Here is a 21,655-nt window from a genome sequence, read left to right as displayed (position 1 = left end):
CAAAGTTCCTTTGTTCAAGAATGGCCACTTTTAAGTTGAGTAATAGAATGTTCTGGGAGATTGATATGTTTTCCGACTTGATTCTGAATATTGGCCTTTCTGATGTCATCTTACATCACTGTGTGATAGGCTACACCAAAGGCTCAGCGCATGGGGCAGTCCCTAAGTGGGTCAACTTAAAGTGTGTCTTCCTCAGGCACAGTTTGCTCCCCATTGTCCTGTGAATTTCAGCCTTCCTCAGTTTAGATTTAACATCAGGAAATGCTTCCCAACTGTAAGAGGAATTAAGCAATGGCATAAGCTGCTTAGAATCATAGAGTTGAGAAGGATGAGAATGCTACTTAGGCCAATCCTTTCCTGTAAAGTGGAACCATTCCTATGCTGGCAGACCAAATAACTCAGTCTAGAGAACACGGCGGGCTGCAATCTGAGACGCGGTATGCTGCTCCATGTGTCTCAAGCAAATGTCTCTGGCAAATAGTCCAGAATGGTCATTTGATAGACTCCAGCTGGGACTTCATCCTGCGGGTGGGGAACTGGATGTCTGAGTGGTCTGCTGTGTGACCTTCACATTGGAGGCTCATCCATCCGGGTGAAAGGGGCACTGCCCCTGCCTGCCTGCCTTCTTACTTACATCCAGTCCTGGGGTTGGTACTAGTTGTCAGCTTCTTGCTCTTTAGTCTCAGTGTTGTTATTGGTTTTTATTATTTATTTAATTTATATCCCGCCCTTCCTCCCAGTAGGAGCCCAGGGCGGCAAACCAGTAAAACCGTTCTTGCTGGAAAAGCACATTGTAATCCTGAAGAAATTGTAGGATAGTGGAGGCTAGTCCATTAGGGCAGATGGGCACCACCCCACCAACCTGCTCTCAGCCAGCCCCCACCTGCCTACTTAACAACCAGCCCATGGGTTGGCACTGGCTGTCAGCTTCCTCCTTAACCTCAGCGTTGCTCTTGTAGCAGCAAGAAGGGTGGGGACAAGATTAGAATGGGTTGACTCTGCCTGCCATTGGCTCTGGCTCCCCCTGCTGTTGGGTCTCCCTTCCTTCTGCTTTACAGGTCCCAATGGGCCCCAGCCACAATATGACTGTCTCTGTGTCTTAGCTGATGAAAGGAAACAAAACCCAAGATACCTTTAAAGGGATATTTTCATGCCAAAGGATGGCATGTGAACATCCTGCATGTGGAAAACAAACAAAAGGGAGATTTTAAAAATATATCTGCAAATTGCATGAACAGAAATGACACAGTGAAGGTTTGGGGTATGTGTGTATGTGTGTGTGTGTACATCCTTTGAATGTCCCCTGTGAAAAAATCCCTGCAACATTTCACTGTGTTCCAAGGAAGTCGGCTTTGGGAGTGAGGGTTTTTGTCTTGTGTCTGTCCTACAGCTTTTGTTTTTAGAAGCATCAAAATAAAGCACTAATCGTGATGCAGGCTGGTTTGTTTAAACAGCTGCTGTTCACTCACCATTATCTACCAAGCCAAAACCTGGACCACAGACACTTCGTTTAGGGAACACATGAAAGTACCTGTAATAATCATTCAGGTTCACTAAACTCATAACGCAGAGTGGCTTTGTCGGATTGCTGCCTGTGGATTCAGAGACCCTTATTTCCTGTGGCCGGCGTGCCAATCTCTCTCTCTCTCTCTGCCCTTCTCGCACAGAGCAGGTTATTTGCTGCCCATCTGCATCGCATTGAGAACAGAGGGGGAAAGGTTTCACCTCCATCACCTTTTGACATACAATTGGAAACAATGACTTCCACTGGAAAAGCAATCTTGGGAAGTTCATGCTCATGACAGGACTGGGCTCCAACCCAGCAGCTGTATCGTTTCAACAGGAATGCTGCTGGGCCTGATGAGATGAGACTTAAAAAAAGAAGATGCTTTTGCTGGGAATCAGTTTTTTTAAAAAATGTAGATCTCTGTTCCTACCTTCAGGACACCGAATATGCAGCTCACACAAGGAAGATTAATAACATTGTGCAGTTGTGAACACAAACATATATACACATGCATCTTCCAGGGTAAGATGCAGCATATATCGATCTACCTGGCAGGCCTGTGACACACCAAGATGAACACAGCCCACCTGGCATTGTGAACATCCACCTCTTTTTCCTCCCAGCCAAAGGATTTAGGTACAAGTGATAGTGTATGGGGCTGCAGAATAGGACTTTTTTTTTTTCAAAAATAGAAAAAAAACCCTAACATCACAGGGACAAATTTGTCCACCCATAATTTTTAGGGAGAAGCTCTTCATAGTTTCCAGCTGGTAAAATGAGCCATCTGGCAGCTGATGTTGAAATAAACAGAAGTGCATCTTTTGATCTGAGCACATCCTTCCTCTTTTCCAAAATCTACCAACATGTTACAGCAAGAAGGTAGGATGATGCTTACAAATTAATGTTTGGGCTGATGAATACTGTATGATAATATGCCACATGCTCTCCACCTGGTGCCATTTTCTCTTAATTATTATATTTTTCTTTTAATCTTATGTGACTGATCTTAGTCTCATGTTCCAACAATCATTGGCAGAGTGCATGGCAATGTTTTGGATGCCACAAAAATGTGGTGGAGAACATGGACAATGACTTGTGCATCATTTTCCCTATCAGGGGCATTATCAGGGGGTGGCCCAGGAGGCCTGAGCACTGAGACTCTTGTATTAGGCCCTGGATCTCTCACCTCCCCCACTTCTTTTTAAACTTAATTTGTTTAAACTCTGCTTTTAAGTTGGCTCTTTCCCTGAAAATGGGTCTATATTTGCATCTATATAATATACAAATCTTAAGAAAATATGGATTGTATCCAATATTAGGTTTACTCAGAGTAAATCCATTGAAGTTAATGGACATGACTAATTTGGTTTCATTGATTTCAATGGGTCTACTCTGAGTAGGACTTAGTTGGGTACAACCCTATATGTCATAGGCCTGTGCCACTCACAAGTCTGGCTTTCTGCTAGGCTGAAATGGTAGCATTTGAATAGGCTCTTACGTGACATGCATGAGTCAAAATGTGAGATTTTAAATCTGTACACAGCCATATACACGTATTATACAGTACTTCCTTTTGGCTCTACTATTCACCTCCATATGAAGAAGAGAAACTGCTTACTTAAATTGTCTTCATCTTCCATATTTGCTGTACCAGGACTTAAGTACTTGAAGGGCGTGATGAAAGTTGACAGAATGCTTACTTTTTCTGTAACGAGAGAGAAGAGGAAGAGTACATACTTGAGAAATGTGTATCACCTTAGTCCCAACATGGTGCAATTTTCTCGAGATTGCTTTTCTTGGCTAAGGCAGTTAGGATATTTCTATGGTGTTAATTTTGTAAGCCCCAACTGCAGCCAAGTGACAGTAACTGATCTGATCATTCCCTTGCTACTCTTCTCTCCCCCCTCTTTCCTTTTGTTCCTTCACCCCACTTCACTTGCCCTGTTGTCGTCACCACTTGCAATATTTAGATTGCAAGTTTTCAGGCCAAAGGCCCTTTCTTTTCTTTTCTATGAAGTGTCCCTATGTTTATGGGACTGTAAAAATAACTTCTCATGGCTAGTCATCATAGGACTTCCACATTTCTCCAAATGTAAACATCTCTTTCGATGTTTTATCTACTCTGGACAGGACCGTTATATGTATAAAACTTCCCTGAAGAAACGTGTTGGGATTTGCTTTTGGATCAGTCAGCTCTCTTGTGTGTCCCTTTGTGGATTGCTTCGATCACCTTACATCCAATCCCTTCCTTTCGCTGGGTGGATGCTAATAATCCCTTTAACTCAAGGCCCTCACGCAGCATACTCTGCATGTTAAGAATTACTCGTATTTGTACCTCAACAGAAAGCACTTGCTTAAGACTGTAGGAGTCGTCATTCATACCTTCCAGCAATGCAACAATCCTTTTACATGGAGAGAACAAAGCTTGAGAGAAGTCTCTATCACATGGAGCAAGTCTTTTTGCCCATGTACCTTACAAAGTCAGTGAGTGGCTCTGTTGTAATACCGAACCATGCTTGGCACTACAAGAACAAGCTGGAAACAGCCTCAGGCTGATGAGAACAGTCAGGCCCAACAGCCAACCAGTCAACAGCGGTGTAGTCATGCAAGGTCTCAGGGGGTCTTAGATCCTTTACTTTTTTGGGAGCAGGGTCCCAGCAGCATCCTGTGAGCCAATCAGCATGAGAGGGGAATGTGTTAGCCACTGAGAAGAGTAATCTAACATGCTTCCTTGACCTTTCCTGCTGATTGGAGCCAATCAGTGTGAAAGGAAGCGAGTCAGCCACTGAGAAGACTCTTCTCAGTAGCTAACACTCTCCTCTTTCATGCTTATTGGCTCCTAGGGATGTCTGTTGTGGGAAAAGGCATTGACAAGGATCTCATTCTCAACTCAACAGCAAGAAAGCGGAGGGTGTGTGGTTGTGACTAACATGAAGGAACCCTGCACCTCTGGACATGCCACTGCATAACTGCCAGTCAACATCTTGCCCAGTGGCAAAGAATATGAGTGTAAAAATAGAGAATATAGGCAGCATGCTAACTACTAAACAGTATTGGATCAAATGGAATTGGACATTCAGTGAAAGAGAGAAAAGTTTTGCACCCCAGATTTCAGAATGTTGCACCCACGTTACTCTCTCCCTCTTGCTACCATCAGATTACATGCCGAGACATCACTAGGGATGGGTGAGAATTTCGATTCAGTTCGCATTTCAAGCAGAATTTATCAAATTTGCAATTTCCTAAACAATATGAGAACCGAAACACAGCCATCCTTTGAAATTTCCATTTATTAGAATTTTGGGAATGCAGTTTGCCAACGAAACATTTACAAAAATGCATATATTAGGGGAAAGTTTGTATAAAAATGAATATATGAGTGAAAATAACATGCAAAAAGGCATGAAATTATGAGAAATGGCTTGCAAAAATGTGTATGTTTGGCAAAACTGCCTATAAAAATGTGCTTATTTGAGAAATTTGCACTAAAATGGTGGAGAATTTTCATGAGGATTTTGTTTGAAAAAATCGCAGATTGCTGTAGAAATGTAGAGAACTGAATTTAACACTGGAAAAATGAGAAACTGAGAGAACCAAGACAGACAGATCTTTCCATCCCTAGGCATCACACCCATCCTTGAATTCTCTCTGCCTGCAGCTCGCAAAGCCTCTGTCACCATTTTCGGTGCAGACATGATATAAAAACGAGAAGATTAACTGTTGTTTCAAGTACAAATATAGTCCCAATTTATACAAGGCTGTGCCTCAGTCAATAAAGATGACCAAAGTAATTGTTCAGTGTTTGATCTCAGCGGATTCACAGCATTTGGTAGAAGCAAAGAAGTGAAAATTTTTGTGGAAGATTTGGGGAAAGAAGGTTGCCTTTGACGGAGGGATCTAAGAAAAGAGCGACTGCACTATGTATTCAGGGCAGACAAATTATTAGCTCTGTGGGGAAAGAGAAGGGAAACAGGAGAAAAAATTAAATGGAGGCATCTGCACGGCAAAAGTCACAATATCTATCTATCTATCTATCTATCTATCTATCTATCTATCTATCTATCTATCTATCTATCTATCTATCTATCTATCTATCTATCTATCTATCTATCTATCTATCTATCTATCTATCTATCTATCTATCTATCTATCTATCTATCTATCTATCTATCTATCTATCTATCTATCTATCTATCTATCTAGTTGTACATAAGTATGATTATGTAGCCCCATCCTTTGCTTAGTTGTTCTTTCTAAGGGTGACGGGTGAATATAGATATAACATTTGTAGAAAAGTGGGCCAGTTCTGAAGTTCCCTTGCCTTATCTACTATTTTTTTCCCTCTGTAGTGTTGAGCTCCTGAAAACAAAAACTGGCTCTGCAAGTCTGCAGCAAAGCCAGCTCTAGGCAGCCCTGATTCACTACTGCCTGTGATGTCACGAGAACAACTCCTTTCCCCAAACCTGGAGCAGTTTCCCAGCCCACATGCACACAGGGAGGGGCGAGAATGATGGCTGACCCAGGCCCCATGTACATATATTTAAAGCAGTATCATACCACATTAAACAGTCATGGCTCCCCCTCAAGAATCATGGGTACTGCAGTTTTTTTTAAGTGGTACAATACTGCTTTAAATGTACAGGGCAGATGGCCCCCCAGCTTGCTCTCATAGGATACTAACGTGGGATATGTGCGCATTTTGCTTGAATTTCCTCATGCATTGAAGGACTATGTGAGGGCGTTGCACTGCAGAGCTCTGATCCATAGCTGCTGACCAGGCTGGGGGTTGGGCTATGTACTCTGAGCCCACAATTCCCTCACACATTCCTTCAATATGCGGTGGGTTTGAGTGAACTCTCTCTGTCATGCAAAATGTGAAGCCAGGAGATAGAATCTACTTCGGCCTCTCTTTAAATATTGTGCCTTAAAGATGTAGACCCGCCAATCTCCAGGTGGCCTCCAGATATTTTGGACTACAACTCCCACCAAGATGCAGAGCACCAGGTTGGGGAAGGCTGATGCAGAGGCTATAGAAAACTAAGACTGCAACCCTAAGCACCATATAACCAGAGCTTGGAAAAGTTACTTTTTTAAACTACAACTCCCATCAGCCCCAGCCAGCATGGCCACTGGATTGGGCTGATGGGAGTTGTAGTTCAAAAAAAGTAACTTTTCCAAGATCTGCATATAACAGGGGGCTAACTTTCATTGAACTCAAAGGAGCCTAGTTCTTAATACATATGCATAGAATTGAAATGCAAAAAGCTGTTCAATCCTGCTTTGTACTACTGCAGTTAAAGTACAGGTGCCCTCGAAAGGAAAGGTATAAAATAACAAAAAGTGTCAGTATTGCAAAAAGGAGTACCCATAACCATAACTGATCTACAATAATAGAATAAACTAATGTAAGAAGGTCTAACAATACACATAGACACGGAGGGTAAAAATTCAAAAAGTCCAGCTATCCAGAGAAACAAAGTAGGTATCAATCATATAATTGCAAAATGGTAATATCGGTCTACATAAGGACTAGGAATGGGATAGAAGTTTTTTTCAGTTGGCATTTAAAGGCAAACCTACCTAAACTGCACTTTCTGAAACAATGCACAGACTGAAACGCACCCTTCCTTCAAAATTCACATTTCTCTGAATTTTGCAATGCAATTCTCCAACCAAGTAATGTGTACCAAAATGCATATATGAGGGGAAGGTGTGCATATAAATGCATATATTAATGAAAATAGCATATAGATATGAATTGTATTATGGAATATTGCTTGCAAAAATGTGTATATTTGTCAAAACTACATAAAATGATTATTAGGAGAAATTTGCACTAAAATGCTTGAATTTAATGTTTGTTTAAAAAATCACACATTGTAGTAGAATTGTGGAGAACTGAATTTCAGATTGGAGAAATGGAGTGAACAAAAATTGACAGATTTGTCCATCCCTAGGACCAGCACCAAAATAAATCTTGGTTCCCTCTCTCTCTCTGTATTCATTGTGTGTGTTTAACAAAATGCAAGCCCATTAATCTGTTTCATACAATAACTCATGAGCCATAAGGAAGCAGCAGCATTCATTTTCATTCACACACAATACAGTTAACCTTGATGACAATCATTTTCACACACTCTTGCTTAAAATAAAATCAAGCAATACCGTCTTTAAGTAAGTCACAATGAAGCTTCAGCAGACCTATCTGCAATATTTGTGCTCCTTTTTATGCTTTGACACTCTGGCAAAACAGCACCCTATGCTCAGAAAGCCAGGCTCTTGACCTTTCTGTGACTGGTGGTGACACTCCTCTTGCCTGCTGGATAATTTCCTTGGTTTAAACTCCAATTCCTCTGTTCAACCCAAGCTTCTGCATTTGAACAGCGCTTCCATCTGCTTTACTATATTATTGCTCCCTATGCTTTCTTCTCTGTTGTACACATTTTCATGTACCTAGTTTGATTTTCCTATGGGGGGTTCAGATGATGTCCCCACATGTTGAAAGAACATATGTGCTTGGTTGTGGGGCCACACAAGCTAGCCCTGCTCCTGCTTTCAGTATGCCTGATGCCCCCCCAGAAACTATGCTTGAAGTTCAGCTGTAGTCCTGCTTTTGTGCTTTCCTCTTTAACTTTCATCAGCATTTGTTTCAAACCATTACTGGTTTCTGCTAGTAGTATGATATCATCTGCATATCTTAAATTATTGATATTTCTCCCTCCAGTTTTCACACCTCCTCCATTTTGGTCCAATCCAGCTTTCCATATGATATGTTCTGCATACAGATGAAACAAATAGGGTGATAAAATACACCTGCCTCACACCCTTTCCTATTGGGAACCAATCGGTTTCTCCATATTCTGTCCTTACAGTAGCCTCTTGTCCACAGTATAGGTTGCGCATCAGGACAATCAGATGCTGTGGCACCCCCATTTCTTTTAAAGCATTCCAAGGTTTTTCATAATCTACACATTCAAAGGCTTTGGACACATCATGAGAAGACATGATTCACTAGAAAAGACAATAATGCTGGGAAAAACAGAAGGGAGTAGAAAAAGAGGAAGGCCAAACAAGAGATGCATTGATTCCATAAAGGAAGCCACAGACCTGAACTTACAAGATCTGAACAGGGTGGTTCATAACAGATGCTCTTGGAGGTCGCTGATTCATAGGGTTGCCATAAGTCGAAATTGACTTGAAGGCACATAACAACAAATAGAGCTCCTCCAGGGAACAGGGAGATCCTAGAGTTGATGGGAGTTATAGTCTAAAACATCTGGAGGGCACCAGGTTAAAGGAGGATGGTATACACAATATAATTAAATGGCCCCAGATTTGAGGAAATCGAGAAAGAACGGAAATTGCGTCTTTTTCTTGGCCAAACCCTCATCAGTATTTGAAAACTTGTGGCATGCTCTTTCTGCATAGATGTTAATGAGGACTATTAATAATTGTGTTTTAAAACGTTCTCTGACTAAGGATTAGACAGATGGCCACCCGTAGCTTGCCACATCAGCATTAATGATGCTTTTACTGAATTACTTCCATTATCATCCTATTCTAATTGATTCCTTTAAGCTACTTTGCACATTGGAGATTTTTTAAAGTGAGATTGTTTTGAAAGCGGAAATTGGAGGGGGCACCCTCCCAATTTGCAAATCTTGCAGAATTCCAGATTACTGAATGAGGAGCCTATCTCTAAGCCATCCTGCTTTTCTATATGTTCAAAGTGGCTAACAACCTGATTAAAAATCTGCCATGTAGACTTACATAACAACAAACTCATAAATGGCACTGAAGGATCAGTTAAAGGCTCAGACCCAACAAGCCTGCTGCAGCAGATGGCTGTTAAACACCCATCTACATGCAGGATGAGGAGGCTCCTATTGGACTCTCAGGGAAGGTGTTGCACAGTTTTGATACAACAGCAAAGGCATTGCCAGAAGTGGCCAGTGGGATGGTATGGTGCTGTGGTGCTGGCCTCCCAACAGCAGCATCACTGCTGTTCACCAGGGTGAGGCAGGGTGACAGCAAAGTCAGATGGCACAGATGCACTGGTGAAACCAATCTAGCATTTCCATCAGTATGTGCATACAGCCCTGCCCCTGCATCATCCAGTAAGCAGCAGCGATGCTGCTGTCAGGAGGCTGGTTCCACGCTGTCACTCCATCAGTTGCTCCTGGCTTTGTCTCTTAAGCCCACCTGCAATACCTCTAACCATGATGGGACATAGCGCAAGGGGTCTGCAATCTCAAGGCTTGAGAAGATTCTTGTGGAAGAAGACAACCCTTAACTCAGAAAGGCTTTTTGCTGGTGTGACCTTTTTTCCAGTTTACACTAACCAGTTCCATCATACATGCAAGTTTGCAAGTCATGGTTCATTCCCCAAAATATGCATTTTTGAAAAAAACAAAAGTAAAACAAGGGTCAATACCTTAAAAGGAGAAAACATGCTGTTTGTTGACTGCTAATATAGCCAGAACCAAACCAATAAGAAATACATAGTAATGTGAAATCCTTGCTCAGAGATGAAGGTGTCCATAAAATGATAATAACTCAGGGTATTTTATCTCTTTGTGTCCTCAGGCTAGGCGACAGAAGGGAGTAAACACTCTTGAAACCAAATTAAATAGTTTTAGATCTAATTTTAGTTGCCCAAACCAGATTTCAGATTGATTTCTGTGGAATCTAATAGAGAGCAACTCTCTCTCTCTCTCTCTCTCTCTCTCTCTCTCATACACAGCCTCACTTGTTGAAAATCCATCTTACATGCTGGGTTCTTTTATTATATGTATATATATATATATATATATATATTTTTAAAAACTTATTTTGCTGTTTACCAGAAGTAATAATAAAAATTGAATATTTCACAGTGCAACATGCCTCATGCTGTAAAATGGTTGTACATTTTTAAGCTGGCTTAGAGTGGGTTGTTATGAAGCGCTGAAGGATTGCTAGCGAGAGATGTCTATTCAAACACCCATTACATTCATTTGTGGAAACTGCTGCTAAAATAGACTCTCTCTCTTTCTCTCTCTATCAGTGGGCCACTGAGGACTCAGAACTGTACATGGCGTAAAGCAATATAATACCCAATGTGCGATGTTTAAATCAGGCATGGGAAACCTATGAATCCCCAGATGTTGCTGGACTTCAGCTCCCATCAATCCCAGTCAGCATGGCCAATGGTCAGGGATGATGGGAGCTGCAGTCCAGCAAAATCTGGAGAACAACAGATTCTCACTCCTGATATAAATGGTTTCCCCATTCCCCTATTCAGAGGCAGTTTACCTGTGAGCATCAGATTCCAGAGACAGGCAAGGCAGAGCCGAGGCCTTTGAGCCCTCATTAAATAAGGGTCCATCTGTACCTCCTTTTAATTTGTAATCTAACCCCTTTTGTGTCCATTAATTCACCAGTATCCATATGACATTCCCTGCCATTTTGGACTTTCTTCTAGTTAAATCCGCAGTTCCCCTACTCTGCTATAAACCAATGATTTTTTCTGTCCCAATTATTAACCGCTCTAACCTCTGTAGTGAGGTAAGTACAGCCTTCTTGAATGGGCAGTATTAGGGTGCTACTGTCTTGGCACTAGAGAAGTTTCCCCTCTTTTTAAATGAAATTCCCACCTCTGTCAAAATACTCTTAACTTGAAGGGTAACTGTTGGCCCTCAAGATGTTGCTAAACTACAACTCTCATCAGCCCCAGTAAGTATGGCCTATGGCTAGGCATGATGGCAGTTATAGTCCAGCAACATCTGGAAGGCCAAAGGTTCCCCACACCTGATCTATTGCAACACTGTCCCTCAATTTTGGGACTAAAATGGATCAAACTGGAATAGCAGAGTAATCATTTTTTTCTGGCATTGGGGCATTTAAAAAAACCTCTTTTTAGGAAGATTCAGCCTGAGGTTGAAGCATTTTGGGTGAACGAAAAGCTGTATGATCTCACTGCCAAGTTGCTTTTATTTCTGAAGAGTTAATATACATTTTTATTTACTGTTTTGTCCATTAGAGGGACTTTATTGTAACTTGAACCTTACTAGAGAAGCCTGCTTGTGCTCTAATTAATAGAATCTACATTAAACTGGCTTGTTCCTTCCTTGTCCTAAAAGTGACATACACGGCTAGCGAAACACCAGATTAACAATGTAATATTGATTTTTGGTCTCAATGAAAAGCTGATTTCCATTACAGTTTCAACAGTGGCGCATGTAAAATAATTAACACACATACTGATCCTAAACACATTTACTTGGAAGTATACCTGACCTTTCAAAATGCCAAAAATTAGGACTGATTGTTTTGAGAGATTGAGAAACCAATGCTTTGAGGGTGGAGATGGGTTTCAGTGCATGGGAAGCATCACTCAGTGGTGCTCCTGTGACCTCCTTGTTTCTGTCGGATGCTGTCCCTTCTCAAATGCCCTGGAATGGAGAGGTCACCAGAAGGGCTTGCCATCACTCCCCCACTCCAGAAAGTCACTTTGATTATCATGATGGAGCACTAATCTGGGGCATTTTTGGAAAATAAAAATGGTGATTGACAGCAGCAGGAGCCCCACAGGTGTGCAGGTTAAGTTTTACTCTTTCCCTGAAATTCACCCTCTCTGAAAAAAGGTAAAATTACCCCCCCACACACACACACAGACACATAAACAGATTTTCATGGCCTGCAAATGGGTCTGCAACATTTTGGTGCAATTTTCATGCAGTCATGCTTAGAAGCATATTATTTGCCATGGGGGATAGGCAGGAAGTGGCATCCCTACTGTTGAGTTTTCAGCCTCTCACTTGTGAAGCTTTATACCTGTATATCTCTCTCACCCGAAAGAAGTTGCATCTGTAGGAGTCCCGAGAGGCAGGTTCAAGTATGCAGGACAGCAAGAGAAAAAGGAGTGAGTCTTTTGAGGGAGCAGGAGACCTTTAGATGGCTGAGAGTAACAGAGCAGGAGGAGTGACAGTCATGGATAGGCATGTATTGGGACAGTAGACATAAGGGGGACAAGGCTATGGAGGGCTCTGAAAGTCAGGAGGACAAGGAGCTTGCACTGACTCCAGAAGCAGACAGGAAGCCAGTATAGAGTGCACATAAGTAGAGGGTGACTACTTGTATTAAAATATAATTCTGCTGATTGATTAATTGGGAACACCTTTCAGCAGATCAAAATGAAAAGTGGCAGCTGTCATACAACTGAATTAATATCACCACAGTTAGCTATCTACACACACACACACACACACAGAGAGAGAGAGAGAGAGAGAGAGCCTGTAACATCAAGCATCGTTCTCACGGTCATCACATGGTGAGTTTCAGCACTCTCACTCCAAATCATTGGTATGACTTGGGGAAACTCATGGAAGATGGCTCCAAATCACACAGCAATGGTGCTATGGCTACTTGTGTATGTGTGTGTGTGAGAGAGGGGGGAAATGGCTGTAACCTGTCCATAGCAGTGCTGATCCCATGCCAGACATAACAAGAAGTCTGAGCCTAAGTCAGGAATTGGGATGTTGATCTCCAAGTCCTATCCCCAGCCAATAGAACCAACATCTGGAGGGCCACAGGTTCCCTATACCTCAAGCCTAAGATGATATGAACAATAGAGCTGACTTCTTAAAGCCAGGATGAACCTCAGGTGAATCAGACTGAATAGGCAGGCATCCAGTCCATTGGTTTATGCCAGATATGGCCTGCAGGTCATTGGGTTAGCCACCCCTAGTTAATGGGCAGTCAAATCCTCTGTGATATACAATAACGTTCTTGTATGCATGGGGAGGAAACTGTGGTTTAGACCTAGCCACTACTGCTTCTGCTAAAACATTTTGGACTTTCACACCATTCCCTTGCCCGCCTCTGCTCTAAAAATCCAGGGGCACTTTCTGAGTGACATGGTAGGCTTGGGTTGCCTTGGCTCATAGAAAGTGATGTCTCTTGTGGTGGTTGTTGAGCTTCCCACAGATCTGTAGGCTGTAGCAAGAGCTGACTCGTGGTTGTTTGTCTTTTATGTACTGCTTGTAAAAGGTACAGTAAGTGATTAATGATTAAAGGCTCATTGTTTAATCCTGTATCTGCTACAGACTGGAGGGGGGGGAGGTAGGTATAACCTTCTTCTCTTGTACTTTTGCAATAATGCATATTTAACCCTAATCCTCTCCTGGCCTCTGCTTTATGCCATGAGTTGATCTTTTGCTGCTCATTTTGATTCTGGATTCTCTTAAAAGGGTAAAATGTTAAATGGCTTTTCTAGTGCATTTTTAAAAAGGTGGTGATGGTGGCTATGTGCTAATCTGTTTAAGGGGGGTGAGGGCATGCTAACAATGGCTCAGCTTTTCATACTAGAAGGTGCGTGGGAAAATTGGCCCTCTGGGAGCAGGAGTGATAGGGGAGGACCTTGTACTGATCTCCTTCTTGCCTCTGCGCAGACTGTACCCATCAGTTCACCAAGGAAGCAACTGACATACTAAGGGCCAGATTGTATGACTCATGCCCACAATGGGGTTTGAGGGATGTCAGGTGGGGATTCAGCTCATGCAGAACTGGCTACACCAATCGAGGACCAAGCCTTGTGCCAATAGACCAGAGCAGGTCAAATGTAACACCCTGACATCCATAACTGTTTTGCTTGCTGATCTGAATGCAGGACTGAGCCTTGGTGAGCCTTGTGACTCTTGTGGCTCAGGAGATCACAGACACTTGCCCACCCATTACTGCTACTGGCCACCACAGACCCCTGTCCCATCAGCTTGCCTATTGTTGCCAGCCATCCCATCCCATCTCTGTCAAAGCTGAGGCCATGGAGCAGCAAAAACCATTTTAACAGTTTGCTGCAGCAAAACATCCACAGCTCTCCTTCATCTGGGACTCTCCAAGGTCATCTGTTCCCCCAATGCCTCACTCTGAGGAAGGACCCTAAGTCATGATGTAGTATCCCTCTCCAAAGTGAGACCTTGTGGGAGAGGGGGAGATGGCCCTGGAGAGTGCTCTGGCAACACTGCTTTGATGTGGCTAGTGTCTTTTCCCACAGCAAGGTCTGGAGGGCTGAGATGGCAGAACCATGGAGGCCGCCTGGGGTGGGGGGAGAGGAGATACAGTGAGTGGTAGTCACTACTACTGCACCACTGGGGGAGGTTAGGAGGGGGATGTGGCAAGGGAGGGAGCAGCAGCAAGGCAGCATTTGGCAGTCTTCATTTGGCAACATGTCTTGGGCTGGCTGTGGACCTGAGAAACTAGGAGATGTTGTGAGGCATTCGACAAACTCATCCTGCCAGTGTAAGGATCTCCACTTGCACATTGGGATTTTTGCCCTCTCTACGTGCCCTGAGCCCTCCCTCAGTCTGCTGTAGAGGGTTGGAGGAACCCCTAGAACAGATTTAGGGCGCGCGCAGAGTGAGGAGAGTGCTGCAGAACCAAGCTGCCCAAAAGGTAGAGCAGAACTTTAAGGTGCTTGGGTTTAGTTGCTACAGTGCATGACTCAAGACCACTGTGCCCAACATCATTTTAGGGCAACACCGAACAATCTGGGGAAGAGGGGGATGCACTGAACTTCCAAACAGTCATGCACGCTGAGGAAGCCTTAGCCAAGTTCCCTTGCAGACGAATTTTTTCTCTCTCATTTTTTTCTCAGATGGCTGAAGATTTGTGGCACTTACCACATTGAGAAGAGGGTTAGCACTCAAGAGAGGAACAATGGCAGCACATGACAGGCAACTCCCATCAGTGATAATAATGGGGGTTGTGCATCTTAGTCCATCTCCACTGCGCTGTCAACATCCCCCATGCATGTTAACGGAGCCCAATCATTTCCTGAAGATGAGTTAGCTTGTTTTCTCAGCTACTGGTGCTGTTGTTTACACTGCTTTTTAACTACCCCCCTTCTTACAGCTGTTCCCTGAAACACGGTCTGAAAGAGTGAGCACTTGCAAGGTTGGCAATGCTTTCTGGGAGATTTGGGATGGGTGCAAATAAAGAACGAGAATTGTACGGCTTGCTTTTATAAAGAATCCTTACACCACACACAGCAATAAATTCCTCATTTTGAAAAATGGGGAAATTGGGCTAATCTGATGCTGCAAGCAGAGGAGGCAGCCTCTGGTAATAGACTGAAGTAATCTTATTACAACCGGAGAGACCTTGGAATTTTATTTTTTTATTATTTCCTGGACTGGAAAGGGCACAAACTCACATAAAAAGATGCAAAAGTCAGGAATGCAAAAGGAGAAATTACATTGCTCTGTAAAAGAAATATCCTGTTGCTGAATCTCGGTGCCACTGGAATCTCTGTGGTACAAAGATTAAAGAGATGATCTGCAGAAAAGGACAAATCAGCTTTGCCATGGTTCCTGCTGTCCATGGATGAGAGTCCAAGAAGAGCCCTGCTGGACCAGAACAAAGGTCTACCTAATCCAGCATCTTGCTTTTCCCAGTGGCCAACCAGATGCCCATGGGGATCCCATCAGCAGGTCTTAAAGGCAATAGCTCTCTCCTGCTGTTGTTCCCAACAACTGGTACTCAAAAGCATACTGGCTCTGAAATGGCATATAGCCATTATGGGTTGTATCCAATGTTAGTCATGCTCAGAGTAGACACATTGAAATTAATGGACATGACTAATGGAGATTACTATGAGTCAGAGCTTGGAAAAGTTACTTTTTTGAACTACAACTCCCATCAGCCCAATCTAGTGGCCATGCTGGCTGGGGCTGATGGGAGTTGTAGTTTAAAAAAGTAACTTTTCCAAGCTCTGCGTATGAGTAGGATACAACTCCATGTGTAAGAACTGTAAACTTTTCTTCTATGAGTTTGGGGGCTTCCAGACAGGTGTTTATTGGGGAATCAGTGTTCTGCATGCATGGAAGTTGTTCTCCATATCATTGACATCAAAATGCCAGCCCGTACCCCCAAAACCCCCAATTGGCCACCTGTTGGGGATGCTTTAAGTTGGATTCCTGCACTGAGCAGGGGATTGGGTTAAATGGCTTTATAGGCCCCTTCCAACTCTACTGTTCTATGATTCTATGAATTTAATCTGGATTTATGATTTCCACATTAAATCTGACAAGTTTTAACTGTTGCCAATGACCTGTTGATTATATTTAGAGGGCGAATTTGTAATATTAAGCCCCCATCCAGAAGCACTCGGAGTCTAATCCTTCTTTAAAGCAATTTAAGGCAGTGACCATCACCACATCTTGTGCTTGAAAATTCCAAATATTAATTATGCACTGTATGAAGAAATGCTTCCTTTTGCCCATCTTGAATCTCCTGCCAGTTGACATCATTGGATGACCCTGACGTCTAGTATTATGAGAAAGAGCCCTGCCCCTATTGAACTGCTCAGATCCTATGAGTGGCAGAGCAGGCAGAAAGGCCTACGGAAATAGAGGCAACAGAAGAAAAAGGGTCTAGGACAGCAGGAGGCTGAAAAAGTACCAGGGATTGCAGCAAAGAAAAGGGGCTTAAGGAATGAAGGTTGCAGCTAGGGATGTAAGAAGCCATTGTTTGCCATTCTGCCCTGTATTCATTGCTTGCAGCACCGTTTCCCTTCTGCTGCAGCTTGTCTTCTGCCAAAAACTGTTATTTGTCTCACTGTCTGATGTGGCAAAATTACAAGATTACTTATTTAATTAATTATGTAAATTATGTATGTAAGTTCCATTGTCATTACATTATTCCACCCCATTCATTTCAGTGCAAAGGAAATGCAGTGCAAATGGCAAAAAAGTAATCAATTATGTATAATTTGCAGACTGAAAGCAACAACAACGGTGAATACTGATTGTATTTGCTAGGCTGATTTCCGTTTCGGACACTGGATGCATGAGCAAACACTGGCAACTTCTGCTCCCATTTCTGCTTTTGTTGGAATTCTCTGATATTCCTAGAGGCAACTTTAGAGGACAGACTGAAAGGAACGAGGAGAAGGAGACCAGGCTAGAGCGAGGAGCCTGAGAGGAAAAGGAAATCTGGGAGAGAGGATTTGCACGTGTCCACAGGCTGCAGAGGTGAGGAACTCACATCCTTCAAAGCATCCATAACAGAAGGATAAGCCACTGAAAAGTTGTGCTTGTATATTACAGACAAGTGTTTGATAAGGATGATCTACAACCCAGTTGTTTGAGGGGAGGGAGGAGATGACTTGCTCTTGGCTTCCCTGCTGAAATGCCCATAAAGCCCAATTAGCTTTATAACTTTGCATTAAATTAAATATGTTATTTTACACATGCACTTACAAAAGACTCCTAAGTATCCAATAACCATTTCCTTTATTCCCTTGTTAGCAGCTAACACTTTGGTGGTGCTCAGGCATGCGCCAAGTTGATTTAGGGCATTGATTTTCAGCTGGCGCACATCCCTTCGTCCTCAGACAGTACTGATTAGCTTAGCAGGAAAACAGCACTTACTTTGTATTGTCTTTTGAATTTTGCTTGTCTCCCCTTGGAGGATGCCTGCAACGGCAGCTGGCTAGAAGAGATCTTCTGACTGAGTGGCCTATTTTCTTTCTTACAGGGGATGTACACAATCAGGAACCAGCCCTTTGTGAGTGGAGAATCAATCAAACACAGTTTCTTCAAGTGCTCCATCACACAGTTTAGCTGAAGACCTCATTGTTGTAATTACAAGGTATGGTACTCAAGATACCACACCTGAATTGTCAGGGTCAGCCCCAGAGATGGTCCCTGTACCTTCATCAGTTACAAGGAAATCATTTTGGAAGGTGTGGCAACTCTTGGATACCCACACTATGTTCACTCTCTCCCACCTAGGGTCATTTTCTACCTATTCTATAGCCATATTCTGCTGCTCTCCTCTTTATTACGTTAGCCTTGTTTGGCTTCCTGTGCCCATCTGCCTGCTCATACTTGCTCAGTCTGCAGTTCTCTGCTACTCACTACAACTGATCTGTGCTTGCAGGAAACCCACTGGGATTGGCTGTGCTATGGAGTTTCCTATTGGGAACTACATGACACAGCCAATCCCAGCCAGCTTTCTCTAAGCACTGAAGAGCTAATCAGCACTTACAGGAAGCTGGCTGGGACTTGCTGTAAGCAAAAGTTGAACTGAAGCTAGTGATGCAAAGGACCTTCCTTTGTGGGCGCAGTTCGGTCTGTGGTCACCCGCCTGTCAAAATCGCCTGCAGGGAATTGGGGAGCTGAACATCTAGTCCACTGCCTAGATCCTGGTTTAGTTGTCACCTCTGATGTAATGGTGTATTTGAAGTGCAGGAGCCCATCGTGATGACCTCCAGGAATACACTCCCATGGAAAGTCCAAAAATTCAGGAATCTGTGTTGATCCATTTATCACACAAGCACATGCACACACACTCCCTCAAAAAACAGTACATAGCATAACATTCATTTTATTAGGAACAGCCAACAGTCGTATAATAGAGGTTTGTGAAATAAGTGCAATTTGTAAAACACACTGAACTTTCACAAAAGATTTTCATCCAGATGAAATGCAAGCTTTAGTTTTCATTAATTTATGAATATTTGTTTTGTAATTTGTTAATTATTGTCCATGTATATAGAAAATACATTAACTGGATTTTTCTTTTTTGTATTCTGTCATATCTTATTTCATTAATTAAATAAAAATATTAAAAAAGAAAACCATCTTGCAGATACGTCTTGTCATTTAAAGTGTAGCATGAAGTAGTAACCCCACTGAAGAAAAGAAAAAGTAGCTAGTCTGTGCTTGTTTATTTTCCTCATTTTCTGATTCCCTCTAGGCCAGCCTTTCCCAACTAGTGGGCCACCCGATGTTGTTGGACCACAACTCCCATCAGCCTCAGCCAGCATTGCCAATGGTCAGGAAAGATGGGAATTGTGGTCCAACAACATCTGGTGGCCCACTAGTTGGGAAACGCTGCTCTAGGCTAATCTGTCACAAACTATTGGAAACATGAAAGCCTCCTTACCACCTCAGTCATTTGCCCAAGCAAGGAGGGTCCATCAGCTACCATGGCAATAAAGTAGATGATACATCTCCTGCTCCAAAAAGAGTGCTGGAGCTCTGCTCTCCCACATTTCCTCTCTGTTATACCATTACTGTTACCTGCAAAGCAGGATCAGGACAGAGGAATGCATGCATTTAGAAGGATCACATTTTGTTCTGTCCAACACTCAGTGGCATATTTGCTTTGCTCCACACATAAACATTCACAATTATAGTCCACAAAATACTGCCAGGCATATAAATGACCAGAGTATTTACTCAATCTTATAGTAGTAACAGTGGTAATTAACAATAACATCAACAACAGTGCAAATGCATTACTTATCCATGAGCTTCTGGAAATGCAAAAAGAAGTAATGAAGCTATTGTTTTGTCCGTTTGATCTACTTCTTTATCTTTAAGGGTCCTGAAACGTGCACTTCACTTCCCCATCTTTTTGCCAAGAGGCACAAGGCAAAAAGATCCCTCTGGCACAATCAACACCACAACTGCTTCCAAATGATGTTTTCAGTCTTCCATGCCACTACCAATAACAGGCTGGTGCTAATCCACTTAAACTACTGATCATTATTGTAATTATACAGTTAGTGATCCTATTCACTAAGGCATGGCTAAGCTTCCAAGTACATTGATTAAAATATGTGAGATTCTTATACGTGGCAAAAGCGAGAGACTGCATTAATGCCAAGAAGCTTGTCTTCTGCCAAAATGAAAGAAAAGCAGGCACTCTAGCCAAACCCAGGAAACTACCTGTGCTCTCTCTCTCACACACACACTCACACACACACACACACGCACGCACGCACATGCACACACAGAGAGTGCAGGTAATGTACTGCTGGATTATTTTTATTCATTTAAAATATTTGTATGCCTCTTTCCTATTACAAGAATATCCAAACAGGCTTGTAATAAAAGTTATCCTATTAAACAATCAAAATCAACAAAGCACGGGCAGCCAAAGTCATCAGAACAATTTAAAAAATCCAGTAAAACTAATAAAAGCAGGAGAACCACAGGCTACCCATTAAAAAGGTCTTCATCTCTTGTCTAACAGAGAACAAGATTCCTACTGCATGAATCTGCTTCAATGGAGAGGGTGCCATTACTGAAAAGGCCCTCTGCCTAAGCTCTAAGTGTGGTAGCACCTGGAGGAGGGCCTTCAAAGCACATCTTAAATTGGACAAGTTCATACAAGGCAGGCCTCCCCATTTGACCTGCGACGCCATTTCAGCCAAACCATGGCCAAATATGGTATCAGGTGCGGGGCAGTAAAGATACCTGCAAAGCACTATGCAAAGCTAAAACGCTGTGTGTGGAACTTTGCAAGCACCAATGATCAGCTGATCATCAAAGCTTGTAACTCACAGAGCTGTGCCTCTGCCTGCATGGTTTGACTTCAAACCACATCAGCAAAAACAGGTCCTTTGACGTTATTGTAAGATCAAGTGATTGACAAGGTAGGTGCCCCATCTACCTGTCAAACGTGGCCTGTGGAGGGTGAGGGAGATAAGAATCCAGCCCACTGGCCAGATCCAGTTCTCTACCCCTGATACAGGAAAAGCAGACCCTGAAGTACCCTGTTTCCAAGCCATATGGAGCTTTAAAAGGCAAAATCAGCACCTTGAATGATGTCCAGAAACACACTGGAAGACAGAGGAGATCTTGTAAAAAAGGTAAAATGTCTTCAGACCAGTGTGTTCTAGTTAATACAGTTCAGTGCTGTATTCTGAAGCAGCTGAAAGCTCTGAACAGTCTTCAAGGGAACTCCCTGTTCTAATCATTGCTATTGTTTTAAATTGTGTTTTAAATTGTTTTTAAAAGATGTGTTTTTAAATTTGTGTGTTTGTTTTTAATGTTTTTAGTTATTGTAAACCACCCAGAGAGCTTTGGCTATGGGGTGGTATATAAAGACAATAAATAAATAAATAAATAAATTCCGCCTGGACCAGCTGGGTTGACATGGAACAGCAAGGTATGATTGTGCCAAAACACCACCAGCAGCTATAAACTCTCATAACACGGCAGTTCTTGTTCAGTGAGATGCTCCTGTGACCTGTTGGGGTGATCTGTGGAAGACCCTTTTCAGTATCTACCCCCAAAGCCCTTCCTTTTATGGGGAGTTGCTTCCCTCATTACTATGGAAGCAAGTAAACAAACAAACTCCCCAAATATGGTAAAC

The 21,655-nt window shown here is 42.7% G+C and overlaps 1 protein-coding gene across 2 annotated transcripts in view; it reads right to left on the bottom strand.

Annotated features, from left to right (window-relative positions):
- ADARB2 (adenosine deaminase RNA specific B2 (inactive)) overlaps window positions 1-21,655 on the bottom strand; it is a 471,433-nt gene that overhangs the window by 115,618 nt on the left and 334,160 nt on the right. For both annotated transcript variants that reach the window (XM_061586916.1, XM_061586917.1), the window contains exon 3: window positions 3,126-3,212. In XM_061586916.1, the coding sequence (XP_061442900.1) occupies window positions 3,126-3,212 (87 nt within the window). The remainder of the gene's footprint in view (window positions 1-3,125; window positions 3,213-21,655) is intronic.

This window comes from Rhineura floridana, chromosome 10, assembly GCF_030035675.1.
Source record: "Rhineura floridana isolate rRhiFlo1 chromosome 10, rRhiFlo1.hap2, whole genome shotgun sequence".
In the NCBI taxonomy this organism is placed as follows: Eukaryota; Metazoa; Chordata; class Lepidosauria; order Squamata; family Rhineuridae; genus Rhineura; species Rhineura floridana.
Note: the sequence above shows the minus strand (reverse complement) of the source record. Positions and strands in the feature narration are given on the sequence as shown.